A 26,346-nucleotide genomic window follows, 5' to 3' on the forward strand; every position below is an offset into this window, starting at 1 on the left:
CATCCTCCCTTCATTTTCTTGGAAAATGGTGAATTTGATTACTACTTTGATGAAGTTATTAATCATCTCAAAAGTAAACTTGGTACATAGCCAAAAAATTTACAACGACAGTAAGTACTTCAAAAATATTTATTAGGGGTGAGAGTTAGTGCCTATATAACTAAGAGTGCCGTAACTATGGGGCCCTCACTTGGAGGGTACCCCCAATCAACTAAAGTATTGCACACATCATGGCAAAAATATTCCTTTTTTGATTATAATGCAACAAAACATTTTTCACTTACGTCATACATAAATTATATAATATTGGAAGGAAAGGCCATCTTGGGAGCTCAAAAATTCATATTTTTATTATATAAAATGGGCATATATACAATAAAACTTAATCAAATGGGTTAAAGAATTAAACAAAGGCTTAAAATCTGCAATAATATCAACTTGATGGCATTGATATTTGAATTAAATTAAAGTAGTATGTAATAAAAACCCTTAAAAATGGCTAGATTGCTAGTTTTTTTATGTTGTTGATTGATTACGGACAAGAAAAGTAGGATAGTTAGAGGAAAATGTCTTATTCTTTCCAGTTAACAGTAACAGTTAATTTTTAAAATATATAAGGATTTAAATTCGTATTTTTAATACATTTTAGGGACAGAAATATAATAAAAACAAGATATTTGCATATGTATGTGTATATTAAATGGACATATCTTAAAATATTATTTATCAGCCGTGGCCATAAGCCCCTTGCCACTCCACTACTAGTTGTTTATTTATGAATTATATAAATATGTTTTAATAATTTATAAATAAAAATAGCTCCAAAAATATTTTGATATATCATATGATCAAGGGATCTCCAGACTTTTAATATAATGTGCCCCATTTTCCACTTTAAATATTTTAATGGGCCATTTAGCCTATTAAATTAAATTTAATGTAAATTTGCTTCATAAAACAAAACTATTAGATATATATTTATTTAAAATTTAGGACAAATATAAAAAAAGTTCAAATCCAATTTTTCAAGGTCAAAATGCTTCAAAAAAGTAGCTAATCTGGTTACCCTGCTCAGGAGCGTGCACAGGATTAGATATATTAATTTTAAGAGGGGCTTGGTTTTTGAATTATTTGAAAAAATAATATTTTGCTCTAACGCATAAAATGAAGTTCCCAATTTTTTCTCATTAATTCCCTTCCAGACCCCCCCGTGCGATAATTTTTCAAAAACTCCTTTATGAGAGGGAGAGCTACAGTTCCTCTCTCCTCCAAAAATAAAGATGACGTAAAATATTATATAATGTTTGTACGTATTATGCTCGTTCTACGCGTTTTGATGATATTGAAACAATTTTGCTTAAAAATACTGCTTGAAGTGATAATGAGTAGTGGGCCGCACTTAAAATTAAGCAAGCTGCAATACAGACCCGGGTCAAGGGTTGGACGCCCCTGATATAGGGGAATATAAAAATGTCATCTCAGGAAACAATGAAATTATTAGTTAATTTGGGAAATCTTTGTGACAGCTCGGGGCCATCCTTTCAATAACTTGGAGTTCCCCTCTTTTGCTAAATGTTGAGTTACACAAATGATTGCAAGCGCAATCATTTCTGTAACTCGACATTTAACATCAAAGCCTTCAATATTTTTACAATCCATTTCTGTTAATTCTTCCGGGTTTTTTTTAAAAACTAATTTAAAGCTTTTTAAAGCATATATATTTTTTGTTATAACTTACGTTGATCCTTAAGGCTTCTATTAAATCAAAATTAATTGACAAAACCAGCGCTGTTGGCACGGTAAGAAGTTATGGGGCGCCCTCATGTATAGTTCAGTCGGAAAATATGGATATCAGTAAGAAAAATTGCATTTCCATTGAAATTTCCCTTAAAAATGTTATCCAAAAATGTCTTGTCTTAAAATAAGTAATTTTTTTCTAAAAATTAGGTGATTCAAAAATGTCTTGTCTTAAAATACCTAATTTTTTTCTAAAAATTAGGTTATTCAAAAATAAGTCTGTCAAAAAAAAGTAATTCAAAATTATTAACCCCGCATAGAAAAAAATCCTCCATGGTTAACATAATTGGTCGTTATTATTTTTTTACATATTTCTTCAGACTCCAATTTAGTTGTTTTTTTTCGCTGATAAAAGGTACTTTAAAAAAAAAATTGTTTAAAAATTGTTCTCAAGTTAAGTAACATCTTGGATTTCAACTCTAATTAAAGTTTTGAGTCTTTGATTTAGAACTCAAGTCAAGTATTAAGGTAACGTCGAGTAATTATAATGCTTCTTAAATGATCCTACATTTAGTTTGAACAAATCTTTATACAGACTAGAGGGTATCTCACTTCTACATGAGTTTATTTTCTTCATGTATATTAGGAATTAGTCTTTTAGTTGAGGGTATTATGATAGTTAAGGGGAATAACAAAATATAAAGTAAAGATAAACAGTTCTTACTCTTCTTATAATTTGTAGATTCATCAATGGAAAGTCAATACAGCGAAATCATCGATAAGATAATTGAAAATACATCAAATAACTGCTCTCTGATTTTCTCTGAATTTAATTCCTTCGAGAACCTAAACTTTCTGGATCTTGTTACAAAAATACAAGAAAACAATAAGTAAAGCATAATATTAAGTATTTAAAAGTTTATTTGAGTTCCTTAACGTTATTATTTATAGAATGACTCTCATAACCACATCCCTCAGTCATTGGAGAAGCTCAACAAAGAGTCTTCAAATGAATAGATGTCTTATTCAAGTTGTTGTGGGCGCTGCAAATAACTTGATTCCTTATATTGATGACGTAAGAAAATATATCATTTTTAATTAAGTCTAATCAGGCTTAGATAAATGAAAGCGGGAAATGAGTGCTGTTCAGGTTTTGAATTCTTTTTTGAGCGTTGAGAGTAAAAGTCTTTGCTCCTATTTATTATTATTATTTAAAGACTTCCTAAACTCCAGTACAAAACCAAGTTCTAAAAAGATAATCAACTTAAAACAACAAGCTCCTCAATAAAACAAAAACTTTCTCTCTATAGGATTCAAAGCCACTAAAAAAAAAAAAAAGAGTCGATCTTTTGTTTTCCTTTTCTAACGACTCGATTAACATTTACATTCAACATACCACTATCATGAATGCCTCAGTACTAGTGTTGGATTGGTCTAAAAAAAACATTAAAAAGTCTGGAGTTAATTTTGTCAGTTCTAAGACTAGTCGTTATAGGTCTTTTATGGTATCTACAACAGCTTAAATGACGTAGTTGGTAAATACGGCATTTCAGCTCTTGAAGTTTTATCATAACTTCTTTCAAAGAGACAACATACCTGAGAGCTGTGTGAATGGAATGGATAATACTCAAAGTGTTTTACGTTCTAGCTAGCTATCATTAATTATTTTCTTCGTTTTTATTTTCTTCAATCCTAGCTAGGAGTGAAGAAAATAAAGAGATATGTAGAACTGAAAGACTGACTAATCGGTCCTTAGGACTGATGAATGGAGAACAAGACCGGGCCGATCCGAAAAAATAAAGACATGAAAGGGGAGGAATAAAGAAACTGATTGGTTATGTAATCCTAGGACTAATTCAACACTACCAATATTTTATCGATCCTTATTTATTCGGCCTGGTTTAGTCTTAGGACCGGTCCTATCGGTCTTACGACCGTCAGTACTTACAACCGGTCCTTAAGACCGGTTCATAACTGTCGATCATTGATTTTTTCATAAAAAAATCGATGATTTAATAAGGCAAATAAGATGTATTAAATATTTATTAAGATTATTGCACATCTCTTGCAAAAAATATTAACTTTTTGATTATAATACATTTAATACGAACGTATTATACTGTTACATTGTTATATAGTTTATTCCATTATATAACGGAATAATTAAAAAGAGGAAAAACACCCTCATTGACGTCACTAGATATTGATTTTACCTTCTTTATGGGCGAACAAGTGGGCTGGACTGCACCAAGGTCGTCGGTCCTAAATATAGACCGAATCATCACTAAAAACTACTTTATACTCAGCTACACAAAGAGAAGAAGAAAATACATACTTTGCGAAGAAAAATAATAAAGTGACGTCATTAAGGTTTTTTTTAGCTAACTAAATTTGAGAAAAAATGATCATGGGATCGCGTTTTTTTTTAAATGAAAGGAAATAAATTAAAAAAAAGAGTAACTGAACTAAAAACTCTGAACATCTCAAGCCTGAGTCTAATAAAAAGTGTATTTATTTTCACAAATATATTCATAGATTTGGGATAAGGAATGGTGTAATAGAGGCCACAAATACATAGTCATCACCGACAGAGAGTCAATAAAAGAAGTGGGGCAAGCATCTAAAATCAACGATGTAATGGATTTGATCATTATATTACTGGATGAAATCAATTCAAGTGTTTGTTAATTTTTTCCTTATCATTTTATAATTATTTACATATAGTTATTTGGCAACTTCTGTGTCTATTTGCAATCTTTAGACTTCCAAACTACTTTAATAAGTAACACATGGCTTGAAAAGTCCCGGCCTTAAAAAAAGACAATACTTTTTTTTTGTTCAAAATTATTATTTACTTTATGGAGTGAAGTCTCCAGAACACTTTTCAAGCCATTGCTGAACTTGAATAGTATTTTTCCCATCAAGAAGCACTCTAAGGTTAAAACACAAAAATGTTTTTGATCCATTCTTTTCGAAATAAAAAAAAGTAGCGTCACACTTAGTACAATAACTCACAAACTAAAGAAGAGATTGTCATGATATTTTAACAGCTGTCTTTTAAAGGTTGGTACGAACAGAAAATATTAACAAAATAAATAATTGATTTTGGAATGCTGAAATATTTTTATTAATAAGAATTACAAGTGATATCCCACGATCGTAATTTTGCTGCTGGATTATTTTCGAGCTTATAAAAAACCACCCCAGTAATTTGAACTAAACTCGTTACTGGCTGGAATATTCGTTACTTGTTTGAATACTCATTACTTTTATGAGTACAAAGCTGACAATTTTTGAGTAACTGATATTTTTGGAGGGATACAGACAGCAGCAATTCATTCATTTAGGGGGGCTAAAGTCCCTCCAGTCCATCCCTTGCGGACGCCCCTGTCACTACCTAACACTTTTTCCATGCTAACAAATTTTTGAGTCAAAAAATCATATTTTATGACTGAATTATTGAAAATTTGTCATTAAAAAAATGTGTTTCCCTTCTCCAATTAGTAATATTAAGATTTATTTACATTCTTATCGAAGTCGTATGAAAAAGCTTGCTTTCCTCTTTTGGATGATAAACTTTTTGAGCCAAAAAAATAAAATGTTTATATTCGAAAAACAAGAAGTAGAACAACATATGACTTTCAACAAGTTACGAGTAAATCCTCAAATTTTGGACACATTAGTCGAGTTTTTGGTCTCTTTTTTTTGTTTACTTAATAAAAATTGAGAAGCAATTTACGAGTTTTGCTCGTAACACATCACTAGTTTTTCCTTTTAATATTTATGTATTTAGTTATTTCACTTCGAAATCTAGCTTTGAGTCGCAATTATACTCTAAAAACTTGGGGTAATATATTACAATTGAAAATTGTAATGGTGTTTTTCGTTTTGTACGGCTGAAATAAATTGCGTTTTTAGGGGATGGGCAAAAATGCTGTTGCATCGTATTAGTAATTTATATAAAAGGCTATTAAAAAAATCCTGGTGCTGATTCCAATGCTTTCATAATTTCAATAATAGTTAAAAAATTACAATTTTGCTATAAATTTCTAACAATTACGATGGATAAAATAAATCACCTTCCTTTATTTAATGTTAATAATCTTTACATTAAATGAACGAAGACAATTAGGCCCGACAGCTTTTTCCTAAGGGATAGTAATGCCACGGCAAACTTTCCAAGGGCAAATTTTTCAAAGGCGAGCTTTCTCAGATCCCTATACAAAACTTATTCCCCTAATATAACAACATATGCACTCACCGTATGTGTTTATAACACTTTTAGTCACGTTTAGCTTCTATTCAATTTGTTTGTTCTCAGTTTTTGAGCATTTTTTATCATAAATTATTTTATTACAATATTGATAAAATTATAAGACTCAAGTAATCAACTCACAAGATTGTTTTTTATATCTTGACGGATAATTATTATTTTTTTTTTTTCAGCACTTAGAAAAGTAATAAATAGTTAAATACGTGTAATAAACAAAAGTAACTAAGAATCGTAATCGAAAATTAAACATCCTTTTCCCGATGCTGAACACAGGATTCTCCATTTCTCGATTCTGATTAATCGTCCTATCACTAAAATAAACACATTGGAGTTGATAATTTTTATATAAATCTATATATTAAAAGCGAATATCTGTGTATGTCACATTTATACCTCCCTAATTAAATTGATGTCCAATTTAGGCTTCCTACCGGAGTCAGAATATCTAACCAATATCCATGGCTTTATCTGCTTTCATCCACTTATTGACATTGCAAACCGTCTTTCTAGTTGTTTTTATACGACTCACGGAGACCTTTCCGACTGGATAAAGGATTCTATGCGGATTGTTTTGTCCCTTTCTTCAGACATTTTTGATGTGACTTTTTTAAGAACAAAATATTTGCTTATATGTCTTTTTTACTTACTTTTTATAAAGTTTCAAGATAAGACTCACATGAACTTCACAACAATCAAATTTATAAGTGTTTAAATTTTTTCATTAAATCCGGTATTATAAGGACATATCAGTTATTGAGGTGAAAATACCTCAGGGAGTAATGGATGGTTAATTACCTAATCTACTTTTTAAATAAGCAATTTATAAATTTTTATTTTATTCTAGGTTATAAATATACACCAAATTGAGCCGTATGGAGGGCAAAACAACAATCCTATATTGAAGAGTAAATTCAGTTGGATTAAACGATTAAAAAGTTTGTAAAATTTTTACTCTAATATTTACAATGAGATTAATTTTTTTTATGCATTTTGGTACTCTAATTTAATGGAAGTTATTTATAGTTTTTTTTAAAGCAAAAATTGCTATAAAACCTTTAAAAAATTAGTGAAACAAAACATTTCAAATTTAAATATCTTTAAATGTATGAATCCTCTAAAAACACAAATCTGGTCCATCAACAAAAAAACAAAATGGAATATGTTTTTTCAAAATTGAGTCTGAAAGAAATTTGTATTCTTAATCTAATTATTATTATACTAGAAAGGTTAATATAAATACGAGGTTATGCCTGCACGCGTGTACGACTGATGTCTGACTTCCTCCACACTTTTTAATAGTGACGCCATAGTGTATGTGTGGTTGCGTATTTGTGTCAAAATCTGTCTTTCTTGCCCAGTAGTAATTACGATACATCAAATTAAAATTTTGAGCGCTAGTGATTTGATAGACTATGATTGATTGCGTTTTTTTGTCAAAATCTACCTCTCTTACCCCTCAGTCTGTACCATACATCAAATTGAAATTTCCAGCAAGCCCAATGAAATGATGGTCTGACCTTGTATTTAAAATCCCTTGAATAGTAGCAAGATTATCTGGTATTACTAGGACTTATTAGGCGTCGACAAATAGACACACAAACATAAAAATTGGTTTTAATTATAAATATATATACAGGGCCGTCTGCAGAATTATAAATTAAGGGGTGATTGGTTTTAGTAATTTTTTTTTGAAAATAAATCAAAAACGAATTTTCTCATATTTAATATTTTGAAAAAAAATTGTATAACCCACAACAATATACAAAAAATTAAAATTTTAGGAAGACAATTTCAAAAATCCAAATCAATTCTCTAAAAACTTATATCTCGGAAAATATTTTCAAGACATTCTCAAAAAATTTAAATTTTTTGGAAAACAACTTCGAACATCCCCAGCTTTTCTTAAAGAATTTCAAAACTCTACAGCTGCTGATAATTTTTTTCGAAAAAAAATTACAAAAATTAAATTTTTTGGAAAAAAAATTCAAAAAATATTGAATATGAAATTTTTGAAAAAAAACAACAATTGTAAATTTTCTAGTAAAAAGCAAATGTGGGGGGGGGGCTACTACACCTCTAGCTCACCACCTGTGGACGGCCCTGATATGTAATTATCCTTTCTTTCTTTTTTATATGACGCGCTGAGCTGTGGAATTCTTTATACTGGAAGTCTGTTATTGTAATTTCCCAGCTTTTTCCCCACATGAGTCAGAGATCCTTCTTCTTATAATTTATATGGTCACAATTCTTAGTGCATATGCAGTATTTAGATATAATGATATGATATTTCTCATTACTATGTATTATCATGAAGTTATAAGGTTCTAAAGAAGAGTGTCATTTTTCAGTCTATAAATTTAAATATATCTAGTTCAGAACAGGATACAGAATCAACAAAAACACTTTCATTAGGATATAAAGCATTTTGAAGAAAAAATAAAAAAACATATTAGCTTCTAAGTAAGCACGTTTATTTTGCTTTATTTTTTGTGGTTAAATACATTTTTTATTGATTGTAATTAAGATGAAGTAATAACTAATAAATTTTTCAAATACTAAAATATTTGTATCTAAATGATTTTCAGTACACATAGAGATAATGCTATTTTTTTTTTTGCGTCAAATTGTATTCTACAAAGATGTTTAGCCTAGATAAAGATAATTATATGCAACAAAATGAAGGTCTTGGAGTGCCTGCAAATATATTATTGTTATTTAAGGGGTATAAGATGGACATGACCATTAAAACTTTCCACCTTTATAGGGTTGGTATTTAAATCCTAATTTTAAAGAACAAATTTTTAGGGTATAACTACGATTTAGTGTCTTATTTTGACATAAAATTTGAGTCATACCCTAAAAAAGCTTAAATAACAATAATATATGTGCAAGCACTCTAAGACCTTCATCTTATTGCATATTATTATCTTTACCTAGGCTAAACATCTTTGTAGAATACAATTTGAAGCAAAAAAAAAAAAAAAAAAAAAAAAAAAAATAACATTATCTGTATGTGTACTGAAAATCATCTTGATTTTATTAAACAATTAATTTATTTGATGCTCTTTGTACCTTTGACTATACAATGATTTACAGGCTTTAGAAAAAGTAATGAGACCTTCTCAAAGTACAGTTGTTAATAGGTGTAAAGTTCCGATTATTTTTGAATAGCTTAGATTCTGAGCCTTAGATTGATGTACACGTTGTAAAGAAAAAATTATGTATATGTCGCGATGATGGCAAAAGATGCATCATGTGCAGTTTAATCTGCGCCGGGAGGACCATCTCGGACATCATGAAGGAATTAAACGTCAGTTAGGCCACAGTAGGTCTGGTCAGAAATTGTTTGGCTGACGGAAACAACCTTCAGGACAAACACAAGAGTGGAAGACCCACCAAAGTGAAGCCTGAAGAAATTATGGCGGCGTTTAACGTCAACCCAACGATGAAGATGTCAGTGTACATCAAGAAGAAGAAGGTGTATCGGTGTACGGTAGGGAAGACCATCCGAAAGGCTGGAAGAAGGTCGCTTAGAAGAATTGAGAGACCAATAATGTCTTTACGTCAAAACGAACTCTGTCTTCAGCACTGTCAACAACTCTTGAATGATCTGAAGCACAACAGATACCGGGGATTTTTTTCCCCTGATGAAAAAAACCTTTACCGTGGATCCCGTCTACAACAAGAAAAATAATCAGGTGGTAAGCTTTGGAAAGGTTGACAAAAGGATATGGACAGTCACCAAAAAAAATCATTTGGCCTCTGTGATGATGTTGGGGGTTGTGGAATCAACTGGAGAAAAAGGCCTCCAATTTGGTTTCCTGTAGAATACCAGTTACCCACAGCCTTAATGATTTTGAAGGAAGATGTGGCCCCATAGATCACCAAGGCTCCGGCACATGATGCTAATATTGTACAAGAGTTGATTTGTAGCAACATGAACTTCTGGTCTGAGAACCTTGGCCCCCTCAAAGCCAAGATTGGAATCGAGTGGATTACTCAATTTGGTGGCAAATTGAGAAGAAGGCCTGCAAAGTCCGTTACCCGAATATTAATGCCCTAAAGATCTGCGTTAACCAGCAGTGGAGGATCATGAAAAAAGACTACGTTGGCAATGTGTGGAAGGGGTTCTGGAGAGGGTTGGAGGCTGCCATTGAGGCCGATAGTGGCCAGATTCATAGTTAATGTGCATTATTATAGTAAAGAAAAAGTTTATAGAACAAAATTTTGTATGTATCATCCTGATCAAGTATGAGTATTTTAATGACTACTTAGAGACAGGTCTCTCTACTTTTTCTACTACCGCTAAGTACGTGCTAATAATCAGTGTTCGTCGTTAGCCTTTTTAGGGGGTCTTGAGCCCATAAAAGTTTCTGAAGCCCCTCAAAATTTGATTTTTTATATATATAGGATACTTATATGTCTGTTTTTTTTTGGTGTTATCACACATGGAATCTAAAGTGGTCAAACAGATCAGTTTGAAATTTAGGAAGTAGACGTATAAAATAATCAAACATGTTCCTATGATATTTTTTTCGGCCTCCAAGGTCATTAAAAGGCTGTTTTTATACCGAAAAAACCTTCTTTACCTTCTTTCTTATACATATCTACGTCTCTTCCCTTTTCTTTTCTCCCACTGTCTCTTTCTACATCCCTCTCTCTGTCTCTTTTCTTCTACTTTGATTCTTTGCTTTTTACTCCCCCTTATTCAACCCTACAACAGGGACACCCTCTGCTAGTATTAATATATATAATCAATTATATAACGGCGTTCATAATTTCTGGAGCTAAGCCCCACAAATGATGAAAGCTAGAAACGCCACTGTTTTTAATAAATCAAGACAAAGTAGTCATTCATTTATTCACAGATTTTTATCCATCTGTAAATCCATTTCCCAACAAATTTAAAAACTTGAACGGAAAAGTTTTGAAAAGCGCCTTCTTGGAAACCTTTCCATACATTTTTAGAACTACGGATTCCGTCACGAATGAACAAAAGTACGATGGAATTGATCATAAAATAATTTCAGCCATTGGAGAGCTCTTAAACTATACAATTACGTAAACATAATTAAATTGGATATATGTATAATATATGTAATTAACTCAATTTACCTATTTTTTGATGTAGTTATCGGGATTCTGTGGATGGAAAATATGGATCCAGGAATGCAACAAGTAATGCATTTAATGGAATGATTGGCATGACACAAAGACAGGTCTGAATTACGTCATCATATTTAAACGTTATTTATCAGGAGTAGGGCTGGTTTTAGTGTGAGTAAGGCCTAGAAAAAGATTAATAATTTTTTAATAGGCCTTTTTTTGGTAGGGGAAAAAAATAATAAAATAATAATTTTATTGTTAGAAAGACCATAATTTTGTAAGAAAAGGCAAGCCTTCTTTAGCCTTTTAAAAAATGTATTTCCATATTTCATTTGTTGACTTTTTTTTTTTAGAAGAAATATTTTTTTCTATTTTTAAAATTACCTTTAAAGAAAAAGTTATTTTTTTCCATTTTTGCAAAGTGTTTTTCAGAGGTGGGGACTTGCATTCGAGAGTTCTGACTCAAATTGCTTACATAATCAAAGACCTTGATACTTTTTTTTTGTACGTAATTAATCATTTAATGATAACATAATAGATAGCACTGGTCAACAGCAAAAATGGGTTAAGAACAAGTTATGTTCAACTGAATAGAATTTGATCCCCTGATACCTAATATGACCTTAATTTTTCTATCAAAGCCTTGTGGCCTTCAGAAAAAGAATATACATTTTTTTTATTTTTGACTATTTTTAAGATTCAAAGCTTTTTTAAGCATTTGGTGTTAGGGATATATTTTGTTAATATATTTTAAAGCCTAAGATTAAAAAATTCTAAAACTGTTTTTAAAATATCTGTATCATGCTTATAACTCGAGTTATTTTTATTTAAAATTAAAAATAGGTGTTTTTTATTATGAGCTCCATAGCTTCAAGACGAATAGATTCAAAAAGTTTAAAAGTATCTCATTTGATAGCTGAAATTCTAAGCTTTAATTTGAAAAAAAAAAAAAAAAAAGTTTCCCTAAAAACGCTCCATGTCGTTGTCAATTTGAGATAAGACCACGAAAATATCTTAAGAATAAAATTCATTTTTGAATTGATCTCTTAAATAAAGTCAAATTTCAAATACTCCATACGGAACTTGAACTCGAAAGTTATGACTCACGACTCGACATGGACACAACCTAAGACTTTCGACTATCTATGATGTCCTAAGCTAATCCAACTTCAAAAGTAACATGAAAGCTAAAAAATGCTTTGGATTTAAAACCAAATAAACATGTACATCGATTTTCTTTCTTTTTTTTCCTTGTTGCTAAACTTCATCTATTGGCAGATTTATTTATTTTTATATGTAATCCTCTTGACCTTTGCATATTTTTTTCGAAAGCTACACACGCTCGTTGTTAAAAATGAGTGATACCCCCACACTAACGGACATACATATATACTTTTCTTTATTAATATAGATAAACAAATCTTTTGAAATAGGAGGTTGATTTTACCGTCGGCTCAATTACTCAAACACCCATGAGAGAAGAAGTAATTGATTTCTCATTTACAACTTTTCATACGCACTCAACTTTTATTACAAGAAAACCAGCCCCTGTACCAAAGTGGAAGTCCATGTTTGAACCATTTCAAGTAACGTATTCTATTAGGCTATTCATAGGGATGTGGGTTTTTTTTGTAGAGAAAAAATACAGTATAAAGGTTATAAACAGAACGAAGGTTGGTGCATTTCTGTTTTTTATTCATTTTTGTAATAGATCATGTTGGTTTTAAGTTAACTAAAGATCCTAATAATAACTAATTTTCGGTCTGCGTAAAATAATAACAATATCCTTGTATGTAAATTGTTTTGAAGATGCTTAATCATATAAATATATATCTTAATTTAATTGTAATCTAATACAACGGGGGTGGTCAGACAAGTTAAATGAAATATTTGTTGTCCAAAATGGTTGAAACAGCTAGTCAGATCTATTAGGCATCTGTTGACAGTTACTCCGATTAGTTTCAGCCATTTTGGACAACATATATTTGAAGACTGTTCGATTTGGTCCATTTTCAAAAACAACATTCACATCAACTCACTCAAACGACCGTTACATAACTACTACTTTGGTGAGTAAATGTCAACAAATGCTAGATAGATGTGACTAGTTTTATTTACGAGTGCTGTCATCTTCCCGTTGAGGTCGGAAACACTTCAGAACACCCTCGTATTTAAATTTAGAAGCTTTTCCTCTTAGAAGCAGTAATTCATTTTCTCTCTTCCCCAACCAAAAATAAAAAATAAAAATCATATAATAGGCAGCTGATATTAACAGGGGCTTCATTCAGTAATACCATAAGTGTGGCTCTCTTTCCACTCATGATTTCATTACAAAAATGATATCCTTGTTTATTTTTACATAGTTATGACGTTTTCCCGCTTCTTTATTTGTATACCTACTAGAAGCACACAGGATTTAATTTTCATTATTATTTTATATCTACCGGAAAGAAGTTTTTTATTATATCTCTGGTTAAAGAAGAATTTTCCCTTACTCTTGATGTATTAAAAAAAAGGTATAATAAAATTGTTATATTTTATGTTTAAATATAATTTTATAATATTTTGCCTGCACTAATGCAATACTAAATGTGGAAGGCTCTTCTCTCTATGGAGAGTAATTCATTTTCTATCCCCTTTCAAAAAAAATATATAGCAAGTCTCTGATGTTAATTCAATAATACTTTAGGTGGGGCTTTGTCAGTTCTTATTTATTTGGGTCAGTTCAGTCCTTGGGATCGGTTCATTGGATTGTCAGTTATTGAACTGACCAAAATAAAGAAGAAATAAAGGTGAGTGACGTCATGAAAGACCGAACTTAATTAATTTTAGGACTTAGATGTAGGACTGAACTGGGCCAGACCGAGAGTAAACTGAAGGGACTGGAGTCTTCAGTCCTAAATAAGGACACAACACTAACGATAAGTCTCGCTCCACCTTCGTCTTTCGCTCTACAAATATCCTATCCCTAGTCATTCCATATCAAATCACCCAAAATAAAAGTTTCCATGAATTTTATGATATATTTAGATTTTTACCTGAATACAAAAAAATCTATCTTTTTTTGCCGTCAGATTATTATTTCTCGATATATGGTAATTTACCTTATTTCAAATAGTTATATTTTCTCAACCTGTTGTTCAATTTGAACAAAGAAAATGTTTTGGAAAATTAGAAACATATTAAAAAAGTTGTATTTTGATATTCACTCTTTTTAAGGCAATGAGCTTATATTGTGATCTTTGACTCTTAATTTGACCTCATACATAAATTTATGTCCACGTCAAATTGAATTCATTTTATAGCATTGAATTTGATTTACATTTTTATTCGATTCTAATTCCACGGAAGAGACAATCATTTTATAGCCAAAATTCCTTAAAAATAGATTTTGAATTTGCAGAAAAACCTATCTTTTTTGTACACTAAATTTCATGCAATTCTGAGTTGTTTTTTTGGAGCAATTTGATGTGGAATGATCCTTTCTTAGAAAAAATATTTTTGATCTAATAAAATATTCTTTTTAGATTGAACTTTGGATCTCTTTAATCATTGCGGTTTTTGGATTCCTTTTTTCATATTTTCTATTTTTGAAAGTGTCTAATTTTGAAGAGTCTTTATCGTTTTCATTGTCATCACTAAATATATTAGGATCATTTATAAATCAAGGTAATTTTTTTAAATATGTAATTATCTTTTATTTGCAGATATACTTAAAGACTGACCTTTTTTAATAATAATTATAAACTACATACACGCAAGGTTCAAAGTACTAACTTTACCACAGGAAAACTTCACTGTGAAGAGGACTAACAATAACTGTCAGGCTGGAAGGGTGTGTGGTAAATCAGGGATGTTCTTGCTCCTCGTTAATTTATACAACGCCTGTAGGGGGAAAAAAAAATCTTTGAACGGGACTCATTTAGCTGTCCAATCTTTTGCTTCATTTTATTGTTCTCTGAAGACATAATTTACACAAAGATCAAAGGTTAAGCCAAGTAGCGAAAAGACGACTAGGTGATCAATTTTTGTGCATGTTAAGTTGGTTACGAATATATATTTAATTGCCCCCTAGGGGCAATGAGAGTATTATTAATTAGTATAATACTAGAATTGACATGTTGGGGAAATATTGCGTGTGCTCTTTCTCTTTTTATGTTTATTTTGAATTGTCTCTGAAGTACGCATTCCCACCAATCTATGGTGTAAATTGTTTTTAAAATGTAGATTTTAAGAAGTATATAGGATATAAAATATATAAGTGCAATATTTTCCCTGAAATATTGCTAGTTCAAGTGTAGAAGGTTCTCATCTCAGTAACTCATTTAACGTCTGTTTTCCCCTGATGAGATCTGGAAGAAAACATCAACATCCCATCCCTGGTACCTGAAAATAAGGATTATACCGTCATATAGTTAGGAGGCATCGGATATGTGAAAATAATTTGTAAGAAGGTTAAATCTATCAGACACTTGGTGGATTGTCCTTTTTAGGGAATACTTAAAGATTAACATACAAATGACAAACCATAACATGGAGGAAATTAAAGCTTTAATTTCATAACTTATTCGGTCTTTAATCTAGAAAATCGTCACACAAAGGTCAAGGCATGCATTTTGCATTGGTAAGTGCCAACGATCTCATCGCATCAAAGCTAACTAAGTGTGAAAATATTTGCATATATTGCAAAATATTGTATTTCTGATTCCCTCCGATAATATTCCACATTGAAGAAGATCGTCCAAATGTATAAACATTTTATGAAGAGGTATACATTTTAAATAAAGGAATATTTCAACTGTTTTACATTATTTTATTTGTGTTATTATTAATTAGTTTGCCAATACTTGTATTGCTGTTAGGTAGTCTACTTTTAAGCTATAATGCTTATTCATGTTTTTTTTTAGTAATACAATTCTTCCTAAGATTTTATATTGTTTTAATTCTGTATGCACAATATGAGCAATATAAATAAAGACATTCTTAAAAAAAGTCCGAAACGTTAGAGAGGAAGAAGAGCTCTGTCAAAAAGACCAAACTGTACCCGAAGGAGTGAAATAAAACAGCCCAGACCAATCCCCTCAGGTCCATGAGGACCCATGCAAGAGATCTCGGGGCTTCACACTAGACTGTCCAGAGAGCTATCAAAAAGTGGATGGCAAGGGCCTTGTGAGGGCGGAGAGAATGGCCTGCAGTGTCTGTGTTCCAAACACGGAGGCCCTAAAAGACAATGGCAGTCAGCACCGGGACGCCATGACAGAGGACTACATCCACAGCGGGTGCCATGCCTTCTTCTGATACCTGGAAGCCACCATTGCTGCTATAGGTGGTTACATTAATGTTTACATTAGGGGGCTGTTTTATTGAAATTTGAAGGTTCAAAAGCATATTCGTATGTACAGTTATCCAAAGTTTCATTGATATAAGTAAATTCATTAATCAAACAGTAAATAAGGGGTCAATATTTTAATACTTGACCCATTTTTTATGTTCGAGTACCCTGTATATGTGAAAAAATCATTGCTTTTTTATAAAAAGATGAGACATTATATACCGGGTTGTCAAAAAGTTTTGGAACATGAATTTAATTACGTTTTGAGAGGCTTTGGTTAACTTTATGAAAAAGTTGTCTTACAAAAAAAGAAAAGCTGATTGTTTGGCTTTTGAACACTTTACTTACTAAGTCTCTAGAATAAATATGAACAAAAATGAAGCAAAAAGGCAAGAAGTGGTTTGTTTGTTCCGCGCCAGATTTAGCAATTCTGATATTGTGAAGACCCTTAATGTCTGCAGAACAACCGTCTAGAGGAGCAGGCTTGAGGTCAACAATGGTGAAAAATCAGTGATCGTTATAGAAGTGGAAGGCCGATCAAATTAAAGCCTGAAACGGCAAAACAAGCTTTTTTGGAAAATTGAAACGACCCAAATTCATAAATAATGTTCTCTATTACATAATATACAAGTTCCAATTTAAAAATAATTCTTTAGAATTTCATTTCAATCCACCAGGTGTAATTAATTGTCCAACATTAATTATATTCCAAGACTTTCTGGCGGCCCAGTACATTTTGCAATATTTCATTTTTTATAGGAATCAAACACCCAAGAGAATCTTCATCCCGGATCTTAATTGGATCGTGGTTTCTATTTTCAATATGTATAGCTGCAAGTAAGTTTTGATATTTGACAATAATTGCAAATAACTAAATTTTATACAAAATACTTTTCTTGCGTAAGAAATTAGTTTTTATGCCTAGCCGTCTCCATTACGGAGAATTATTGATTTGAATTTTGTGTTATTAGTTTATTGTTAAATTGTATTGTATTGTTAAAAACTGTAAAATATGGCGTATTTTTTTCTTTCGTGAGTCCATCTTTGATGATCGCTCAAAGAATACTGTGTCAAACATTCACAAGACTGTTTAGTAATTTTTGTAACAACAATTTTAAAATCTTTTGAACACTATCCAACCTAAACCGATCACACATATAACACGCGAGATACACATTACTAAAGCCATCCATTGGAAAAATAATAGATGTCTTTTTAGAACGCCTATTATTATTACTAATTGTTTTGTACATGTCTTATGTGGCAAACAAACTAAAACATATTTTTATAAAAAAAAAAATAACTAATGTATATTTTAAAGCATATGGAGGAAGCCTGATATCTTATTTGACTCTTCCAAGACGACAAGCTCCCATAGATACTCTCAAACAATTGGATAAAAGTGATTTAAACGTGGTGATTCTTAATGGTACCTTGTTTGAGAATGAATTTCGGGTAAATATTAAATACTTTTCCAACTTTGTTACAAATTAAATATCAAAAGACATATTTCAGGATTCCAAATATCCAATTTATCAAAGTTTATGGAAAAAATTCGTTCAAACAGGACCTGATTGTGATACTTTGTTTAACTGCTTTGAATTTACTAGAGATATCCCTGGGTATGTTTTATACTATGAATATTGGACTTTTAAACTAGAATCAGCACTCGCTAGAGTGCAAAACCTTCCCCTAAAATCAAATTGAGTTATTTGTTCCAAAGTTATTTTAAAGTTGGATTTTTTTACGCTTTGTGCAATTTTGTTCAAAATGGATCCGTAAATTTTAGCATAATCCTCGTGACTAACAAACAAAGAGGGACAAAAAACATAACCTCTGTTCAACATCAATTCTAGCTAGAAGTGAATAAATTATAAAGATAGCTAGAACCATAGGATTGAAGGACCGACTTATTGGTATTTAGGACCATTGAATGGTAAAAAGATTGAACCAATAGAAAGCAAGACCAATACATGGAAGGGAATCAGGGACATCCGCAGGGGGAGGGCTAGAGGGGCTGTAGCCCCCTCTCCAAATTAAGAAATTTTTGAAATGTTTCTCCGAAAAATGTAATATTTGAATTGATTTTTTTTAATTTTTATATTTGACATTTAATTTCAGAATTTTTGGATTAGCTCAAGAGTTTTGACACTTTTTTCCAAAAAATTGAATTTTTTGTAAATAACTAAGAATTTTTAAAAAATTTCTCTGAAATATTTAATATTTGCAATTTTATTTTTGAATTTTTATTCCAAAAATCAATTTTTGTTGAACAACTCTGGATTTTTAATTTTTATTCCAAAAAAAAATAATTTTTGTTGAACAACTCTGGATTTTTGAAATTTTTTGAAAATAACTTTGGATTTGGATTTTTTTTTCTTCCAAAATATTGCTTTTTGACATTAAATTTTGAAAAAATTTAATTTTTGATAGTTTTTATTAATTTTTGGAAATTTAGAAAACAAATTATTTTCCACCCAGATATAATGTGGCAGACGCCCCTGGGAATGATATGGAAATCAGCAAATAGCTTGCTTAGCTCATTAATTTCTCTCTTTTCCCGCTCTTTTCTTTTTTATCAACTCAACTTAATCGACTCAAGTTGACACAACATTCTATTTTTGAATCAAATCGACCGAACTCAAAATTGGTTATAATAGATTTAACGGTATTTTGCATATATTTATTTCAAACTTTGGTTTACGTCACTTTCAGGTGGAGCTATATTATGGATTATGATTTATTGGAGTCCTTAAAAATAACATCGTCATTCGATGAAAATGAGGGGGATAACCTTCACCTTGCATCAGAAGAATTTATACCATCACAGTATGCTATTGTGTTAAGGAAAAATTCTCCATATCTTTCAGAATTCGATAGTTCGTAAGTTAGCTTATTTTCTTCCACCAGTTATTAGTTACTAAATTGTTATACAAATAGAGATGTAGTAATCGAGTCAATACCTACTCAAACTCTTAGTCAGGAGCCAAAATGACACGATTTTCACAGGGAAAGACTATATATTAAAATTAAGCCCTCCTGTGCTACTACTGATTTATAAAAGTTTACTTTAAAACAAATTATCTCTTTGTTATGGAAGTTTCATTTCTTTTAGTTTTTTTAAATTTTCTTTCGATTTGGCTACCCATTATAATATTTTTGACCCATTATTCACCAAGACACCCAAAACTGCAAATTGTAGGTAGTCCGAATGGAGATGCTAACGGTCTCTGAAGTCTTCTCAGACACCTGCACGAAGAAAATTGCACACACGTAGCATTTTCTGTCGTTGATCCATCATTTTTACATTTAGAGCCTTGGGATAAGAAAAAAAAAACCACATATATTTTTGACGCAACTATCATTTAGTTGCGTAATGAAACGTCGTAATTCAAAATAACATGGATTAAAGTGCTACTGCAAGTTTTGGCTTCCATCTGAGTATACTTAAGGAATATACCTTATTTATTAACAGTTTTTATGGCATTAGCATTGTAATTAATTTTAACAAAAAAATATGATATAAATAATGCAAGATTTAACGTGTTTTTAAAAAAAATACTCTATATAAAATAATTTACAACACTTAATATTTCTATTCCTAATGATATTTAGATTGATTAAATTACGACAAGCAGGTCTCATAAATCTTTGGAGAAATGATATTCTCATCAAAAGAAGATTTGAAAATAAGCAAAAGTTGAAAAAGGTAAAAAATAATATAAAATAATGTTTCACAAAGAAATTAAATATTTGAAATCTAATTTTATGTTAATAACGTTTGCGAATTAATTTTTTTAAATAATTTAAATTTAATTTTCGATTTTTTTTTCCACGAAATTAAATTTTTCAAAATGATTTTCGTCCTTCTTTATTTTAAATTGACAGTTATTTATACTTTTACATAATTACCGAAAATTCCTATTATATAAAATTAGGTTGAACAATTGTTTTATTTTGCATGAACATGTCCTCTTTTTAAATTTTTGAAAATCTATTAAACACATATGAAGGTCATGGGAAAAGTATATGCAAAGTCCGAGAAATGTCGCTACTGGCGTGTATTGAGATTATATTTAGTTACAACTATGGGGAGAACACGCATCAACTTTCAGCCAGAACGGTCCATTTCTTTTTGTTTGGTATTTGTTTGAATTGAGGAAGTCGAGGGATTTTCAAAAAATAAAGGAAATAGAATATTGTGTGCTTTTTAAACATTACTCTATGAAAGGCACAACGCCTCAAAAGACTAAAATAAGCTGGATAAACATTATGTGGACCTTCGATTAGAACAGTTTATAGGTGGTTTCAAAACTTTAGGTAAAAGTGACGTTTAACATATTGGACTATTCCAGGAATCATTGATAAAATTCATTTTATGGTGATGGATGACAGAAAAGTAGAAAGTGCGTAGGATTGCCAGTTCTTTGAGCACATCCAGTTGGAAGCCTATTCCCATTATTTTTGCAACCACAACTGCTGTGGTTTAAGCTGTTGCATTGTTGTGATGGAAAATTACTTTTTTGTGGGCCAATCGTTGTCGTTTTTCTTGGAGCTCGGTTTTGAACGGTCCAATAACGATGAAAAATATGTAGTTGTAATAGCTTTACCCTTTTCCATATCGTCGATGAGGATTATTCCTTGAGAATCCAAAAGACAGTAGCCATAATCTAACTGTCCAATTCTTCAATTCAAACAAATAATTGAAAGTTGGAATGTGTTACTAACTAAAAATTATCTCGATACGCGCCAATGCCCCTTTGTACAAATATTGACATATCATAAATTAATAAAAAAGTCCTCGGGGGACTCTGTACAGGGTGCAAAAGAAAGGCACATATGGAACAATATATTATTGGATTATGAGGAGAGGGATTTCTTTTTTCGAGATATTTTGACAATTACCCCATTTGGAGGGTCATGAAAGTAAATTGAAAATTTCATTATGGTAACGAGTTTGTCTCTTTGGAATTATTCCGGGGGGAGGCACTCGGAGTCTATTCGTAGACTGAGGGATGAGGACAGAAGAGATCACATCTAATTAAGTAAAACACTACGCCTGTTTCTTGTATCTACCATGAACCATTACAGTATTAGTACAGGATGAACGTAATAGATAATATGGCGAGAGAAACTTCTATACCATGAAATCCATAACTCCTGAAACCGCAAATTTCTATAAATTTACATAAGCAAAAATAACAGTACAAAATTCAATGATTGTCTAATTCTACCTTGAAACTTATTCGAGATCCTTTTCTCCTACTCAATAATATATTCTTCGTTTTGGAATGTCTCGCTTCGTTGCACTTAGCAAAAGTACTTCCTTATTATTAAAAGGCGGCAAGGACTGAATTTCAACTATTCACTGTCGCTGTCTTCAATTTTGAGATAGAAAGAGAAAGTATGATGTACGGGCAAGCTATTGCAATGTACCCAAGAAATATTTATTTCTCAGTAGTGCTAAAATGACTTTTTTCACTCTTTTTCAAAAAAAAAAAAAAAATAAATGGCCATCTTTAATTTAATTATATTTCTTCCTATTCCCTATGACGCCATCAATTACGTCACCCACTTACCCTATTATTTCCAACTAATATAAATGTGGTTTTAGGCATTACCTCCTTTCCCTGAGGGCCCATGTGGTTCGTGAATGTTCTCTTATTTTTTTTATCATTGCAGAATAATAAAAAAAAGGTTGACAAATCTTCTTCAATTGAGCAACCCATAACTTTGGATCATTTACAAGGAGCTTTTATAGTTTATTTAATTGGAATTGGATCTGGAATAATGATATTTTCGTATGAAAAAATTGTGTTATGTTAAAACAATTTGTCTTAAATAAACTCTCTCAATGCATGAATTAAAACATAGTCTTATTGGGTTTTACAAAATATTTATCATATTTATTTAACAGATATTTATTGTTTTCTTTGTTAATTATGTCATAATGAGGAGAGCTATAAATGTAGTAGCAAATTGTAAGCATTTTATGTGTGTAAAAAATAAATCATATAATAGGTTAAGTAAAAAGTTATCAGCGTTTTTCGCTTTATTCTAACACTAAAATAAAAAAATAATAAATAAAATAACATATTTGCCCAACTCTACAATTTACATTATTTCATCGACATTTTCGTTGATTAACCTACCAGATCGTAGCTCATCTTGGACGTCCTTACTATCAGAACGGAATTGTTGAAACCACAGCTTTGATATTGCATTCTGAACGATATTGGGACCCTAAATAATACTATTATTTATGCAAGCATGCTCTGCCTTTTCAACTTGATACTGAAGAATTTATCGAATTTTCTTTTGTTTTCGTTCAATTTTGAAATGCTATTACACACAACTGGCTTCACTAAAGACAAAACTGTAATTGAACTTTTTTTAAGTTTACATTTAACCTTTAAGTATACTTTAAACTTTTTTATGCAATGTATTAATCGAGAGATATATCTCACTAAAGACATGTAGTGAAAAACGCTCCGAACTTTTTACTTGAACAAATATTAACCTAATAACAATTTGAATAATGTTTTTGGAAGAGAGCAGATTAGCTTTTATTAAATTAGATGCGATATGTAGGAAAATAAACACTAGCCCAACTCTTTTCAAAAAAATTTAAATACAAATTGTATATTTCATATATTATTTCAAAAAATTGAATATTTGAAATCTATTTTTTTTCAAAAAAATTCAAATAACTAACTAAGGCCAGCATCAAGATGCAATTTGCCAACATGTCCGCCGATTATATTGTGTTAACCTGCCCGAAGTTCCGACATCGTGTGGAGGCTATGATAGAGGCTAGAGGTGGTCATATTGAATAATTCTTGCCAAGATTGATTGCTAAAAGTTTTTAAATAACGTTTTTCTTTTTACTCTTCTAATAAAAAGTTATTAAGATTTTGGTTTTGCTTCTTGATAACGGAGTATTTCTTTGTCGCACTCAGTAGAATTCTTTACAACTTTTATTTAATGTCTAAAGTATGTATCTGTCTCCGTTTTTTAAATAAATACCCTATGTGTTTTTATTAGGGGACATACAAACATATAACTATAATATTATATTATAGAAAATAAAAAATAATATACGTATATTTTCACATAGAGGGAACTGTCAAAACTTCTAAGCATGTGCAATTTTTTCAACAAAAACATAGAGACTGTCCTGCGGGTAATATATATTGTTTTAGTTTGCTCATGCCTTCTTGATACTCCATTTAGAGAAAAATTATTCTATTTTACTTTTATGTCGAGAGGCCACATATTGAAATTTGGTTAAAACATTGGTCTCCATCCAACAAATAAAACAAAGTGTTAATAATAATATTCAATTTTACCCCAACTTTTCGGATACAAAAGGATCTTTTAAACAATCTGAAAAAAAAAAATATTTCGGCCAAAATCTTTTGAGTATATGAAGTATTTCATTGGGCTACAATTTGTTTTCCCTCAAAATGAAAACTAAGGTTGATAATCTTACGTATAACTTAAAAAAAGGAACTTTAATGAAACGTTTGAAATTCACCAACATAACTTTAAAATTGCAACTTCTGAAATTCAGCAACATAATTTTAAAATCAAAACTTCTGAATCCCTTTACATATAGAGAATGTTCTTAAAAAAGTCATTTTGTAAAGGCTATAGAGATAAAAAAACACTCTCTGAAAACTGAAACTTTATATACATTACTTTTTCATTAGAATACAACAGAAGATTGAATTAACATCTAGCCCTAAAAGTTGGATACCCAAGTGTACACCCTAAAATAAAACTAAGAAGTTGACCTTTTTTGTTATCTTTTACTTTTTATTTGACCTTGGATCTGTACTTTATTTACTTAAAATGTTATAGATTTATTGCTTTAATAATAAAAAGGCTTTAATGATCAGAACATTCACCACCAGTTTCTTCTTATCACTATGAAAATATATTAATAAAATAGGTATTCATGGATGAAAAAGTAATTTTGGGGGTAAGGGCTGGCTGGTTTTTTTTTTTTCTTTTCAGAGAGCTTCAAAAATTATTTTGCTTCGGAAAAGTTGAGCTAAAAGTTAATTTTCTCGTTTCAGGTATTAATATTTCACTCAAAAAAAGATAGATCATATCTTAACCCCTTGGCTCATAACATTGCTCAGCAGCACCTCAGGAAATAGTATATAATATCAAAAAAGGAGGATTTGCATTAATTATGGGATAATATGTCTTTAGGATAAATATTAATGCATTTAAGCATCGGAAATACCGGAGTTTACCTGTTTCATGATTGCTTTAATCCTTTAAATTTCAATAATCAATATATAAGTGTGTGTCTAGGAAATTGTAAGTAAATTATTTTACTAGAATTGTATTGAAAATTGTGTTTTACGAAATAAAATTCTTGGTAGTGTACTAAATTAGTAATAAATGCATTTTGAACTTAAATTTTATTTATCATTATTGTTTATGTACATTCTAAAATTGTGTTAATTTTGAACATTTTTAAATTATATTAATTTTGTTCTGGGGGTATGATTTTTGTACTCAAAACATTGCAAAAAAGTATAAGAAAGTTATATATTTCGCCTATTTTTAATTCATGGAAGAAAGGGCTAATCGTTACTTTTAACTGACTGATTGTTTTGTAGGAAAATAATTCTCCAGGCTTTTTAATTGTTGGCACGTCTCCTACATGTATTTATATGCTTTGTTTTTTAAGTTATCATTCATATCATTTTTCCAATGTAAAGCTTAAGTTGTGGTTGTTTATTTATTTAGGAAGGTAGGGAGGTGAAAGCCTTTCTAGAAAACATGTTATGTTATATTATAATTCTAAGAGATGCAGAAATTTTTTTTACAATTTCCCCTTATAATTTAATTTATAAAAAAATACCCTTCAGTTAAAAGACTTAAATTTGTTGACCTGAAAAGAAAAATAATCATAACAACTCAAATTAAAGTTATTTCCTTTTCTTGACCCATTTCATTAATTTCTTCATTCATACATATATCTTTTTATTGTTGAATTGATTTCCTGGATGAAAACCACCAAAGCATTGTATCATGGATTACACAGGAGAGGGATAGGCACAAGATAAACTAATTTTCTATGTATTATACATTAGTCGTCATAATACTCTTCTTTTCTATAATTTATCCTTTAAGGCTTGAATGGGCTATGAATGTATAAGTGAAAATATTATTTATGTATATATATTTTTTGTATAAAATACTCAGTGATGAATATTATATGTCCCGTTGCTATATTAAAAAAAATTTTAAAAAAACGAAAATTAAGGTGGTAACCCTCACAATTTGAAAAATGCTTGGGAGGAGAGCAGGTTGGCTGTTGTGAAGTTTTATTAGATTAGCTATGAGCAGGTCTAAGAGATTTGAAAAAGAAGTTAACACAAATCCCATCCGGTATATAGGAAGACCAATTAAGCTCAAACATTTAACAGAAGTAATATTTTGCCACTTTTAACACTAAATGACTCGAGTTCTTGGATATTTTTGGGTTTTGGTGGAATGAGCCCGTTTTTTAACTCACCCCCAAAGATTTTTAATAGGATTGAGGTCTTAATTGAACGAAAGCCAGTCCAAAACCTTAATCTCACCTTTTTAACCCACGAGGATGCAAATTTGCTATAATGCTTAATGGGCATCGCCTGTTGGAATAACATCTTACGACCAAGGCATAAACTTTTTGCGGCTGATTTCAAATTTTCGTCTAAAACATTGAAATAATTCTCTTATTTCATTTTCCATTTAATCTGACAAGCCTTTCAGTACCTTTGTAAGAAAGACAGCTCCAAAACATTAAAGATCCACCACCATGCTTTACTGTAAGCACTGCATTACAAGGAGAGAAGGCCTCTCCAGATTTCCTCCTAACGAACTGGGTAGAACT

At 30.6% G+C, this 26,346-nt stretch overlaps 1 protein-coding gene across 1 annotated transcript; it reads left to right on the top strand.

Annotated features, from left to right (window-relative positions):
- Positions 1-22,307, top strand: LOC121119302 (ionotropic receptor 21a-like). Its single transcript, XM_071889091.1, has 15 exons — positions 1-110; positions 2,480-2,627; positions 2,689-2,812; positions 4,273-4,416; positions 6,855-6,945; positions 10,879-11,071; positions 11,142-11,229; positions 12,550-12,702; positions 14,644-14,785; positions 17,208-17,285; positions 17,770-17,903; positions 17,964-18,070; positions 19,164-19,331; positions 20,064-20,157; positions 22,131-22,307. The coding sequence occupies exons 1-15, from the start codon at positions 26-28 to the stop codon at positions 22,272-22,274; spliced, it is 1,893 nt and encodes a 630-aa protein (XP_071745192.1). The 5' UTR covers positions 1-25; the 3' UTR covers positions 22,275-22,307.
- The last annotated feature ends 4,039 nt before the right edge of the window (positions 22,308-26,346 follow it).

Source organism: Lepeophtheirus salmonis, chromosome 6, assembly GCF_016086655.4.
Source record: "Lepeophtheirus salmonis chromosome 6, UVic_Lsal_1.4, whole genome shotgun sequence".
In the NCBI taxonomy this organism is placed as follows: Eukaryota; Metazoa; Arthropoda; class Copepoda; order Siphonostomatoida; family Caligidae; genus Lepeophtheirus; species Lepeophtheirus salmonis.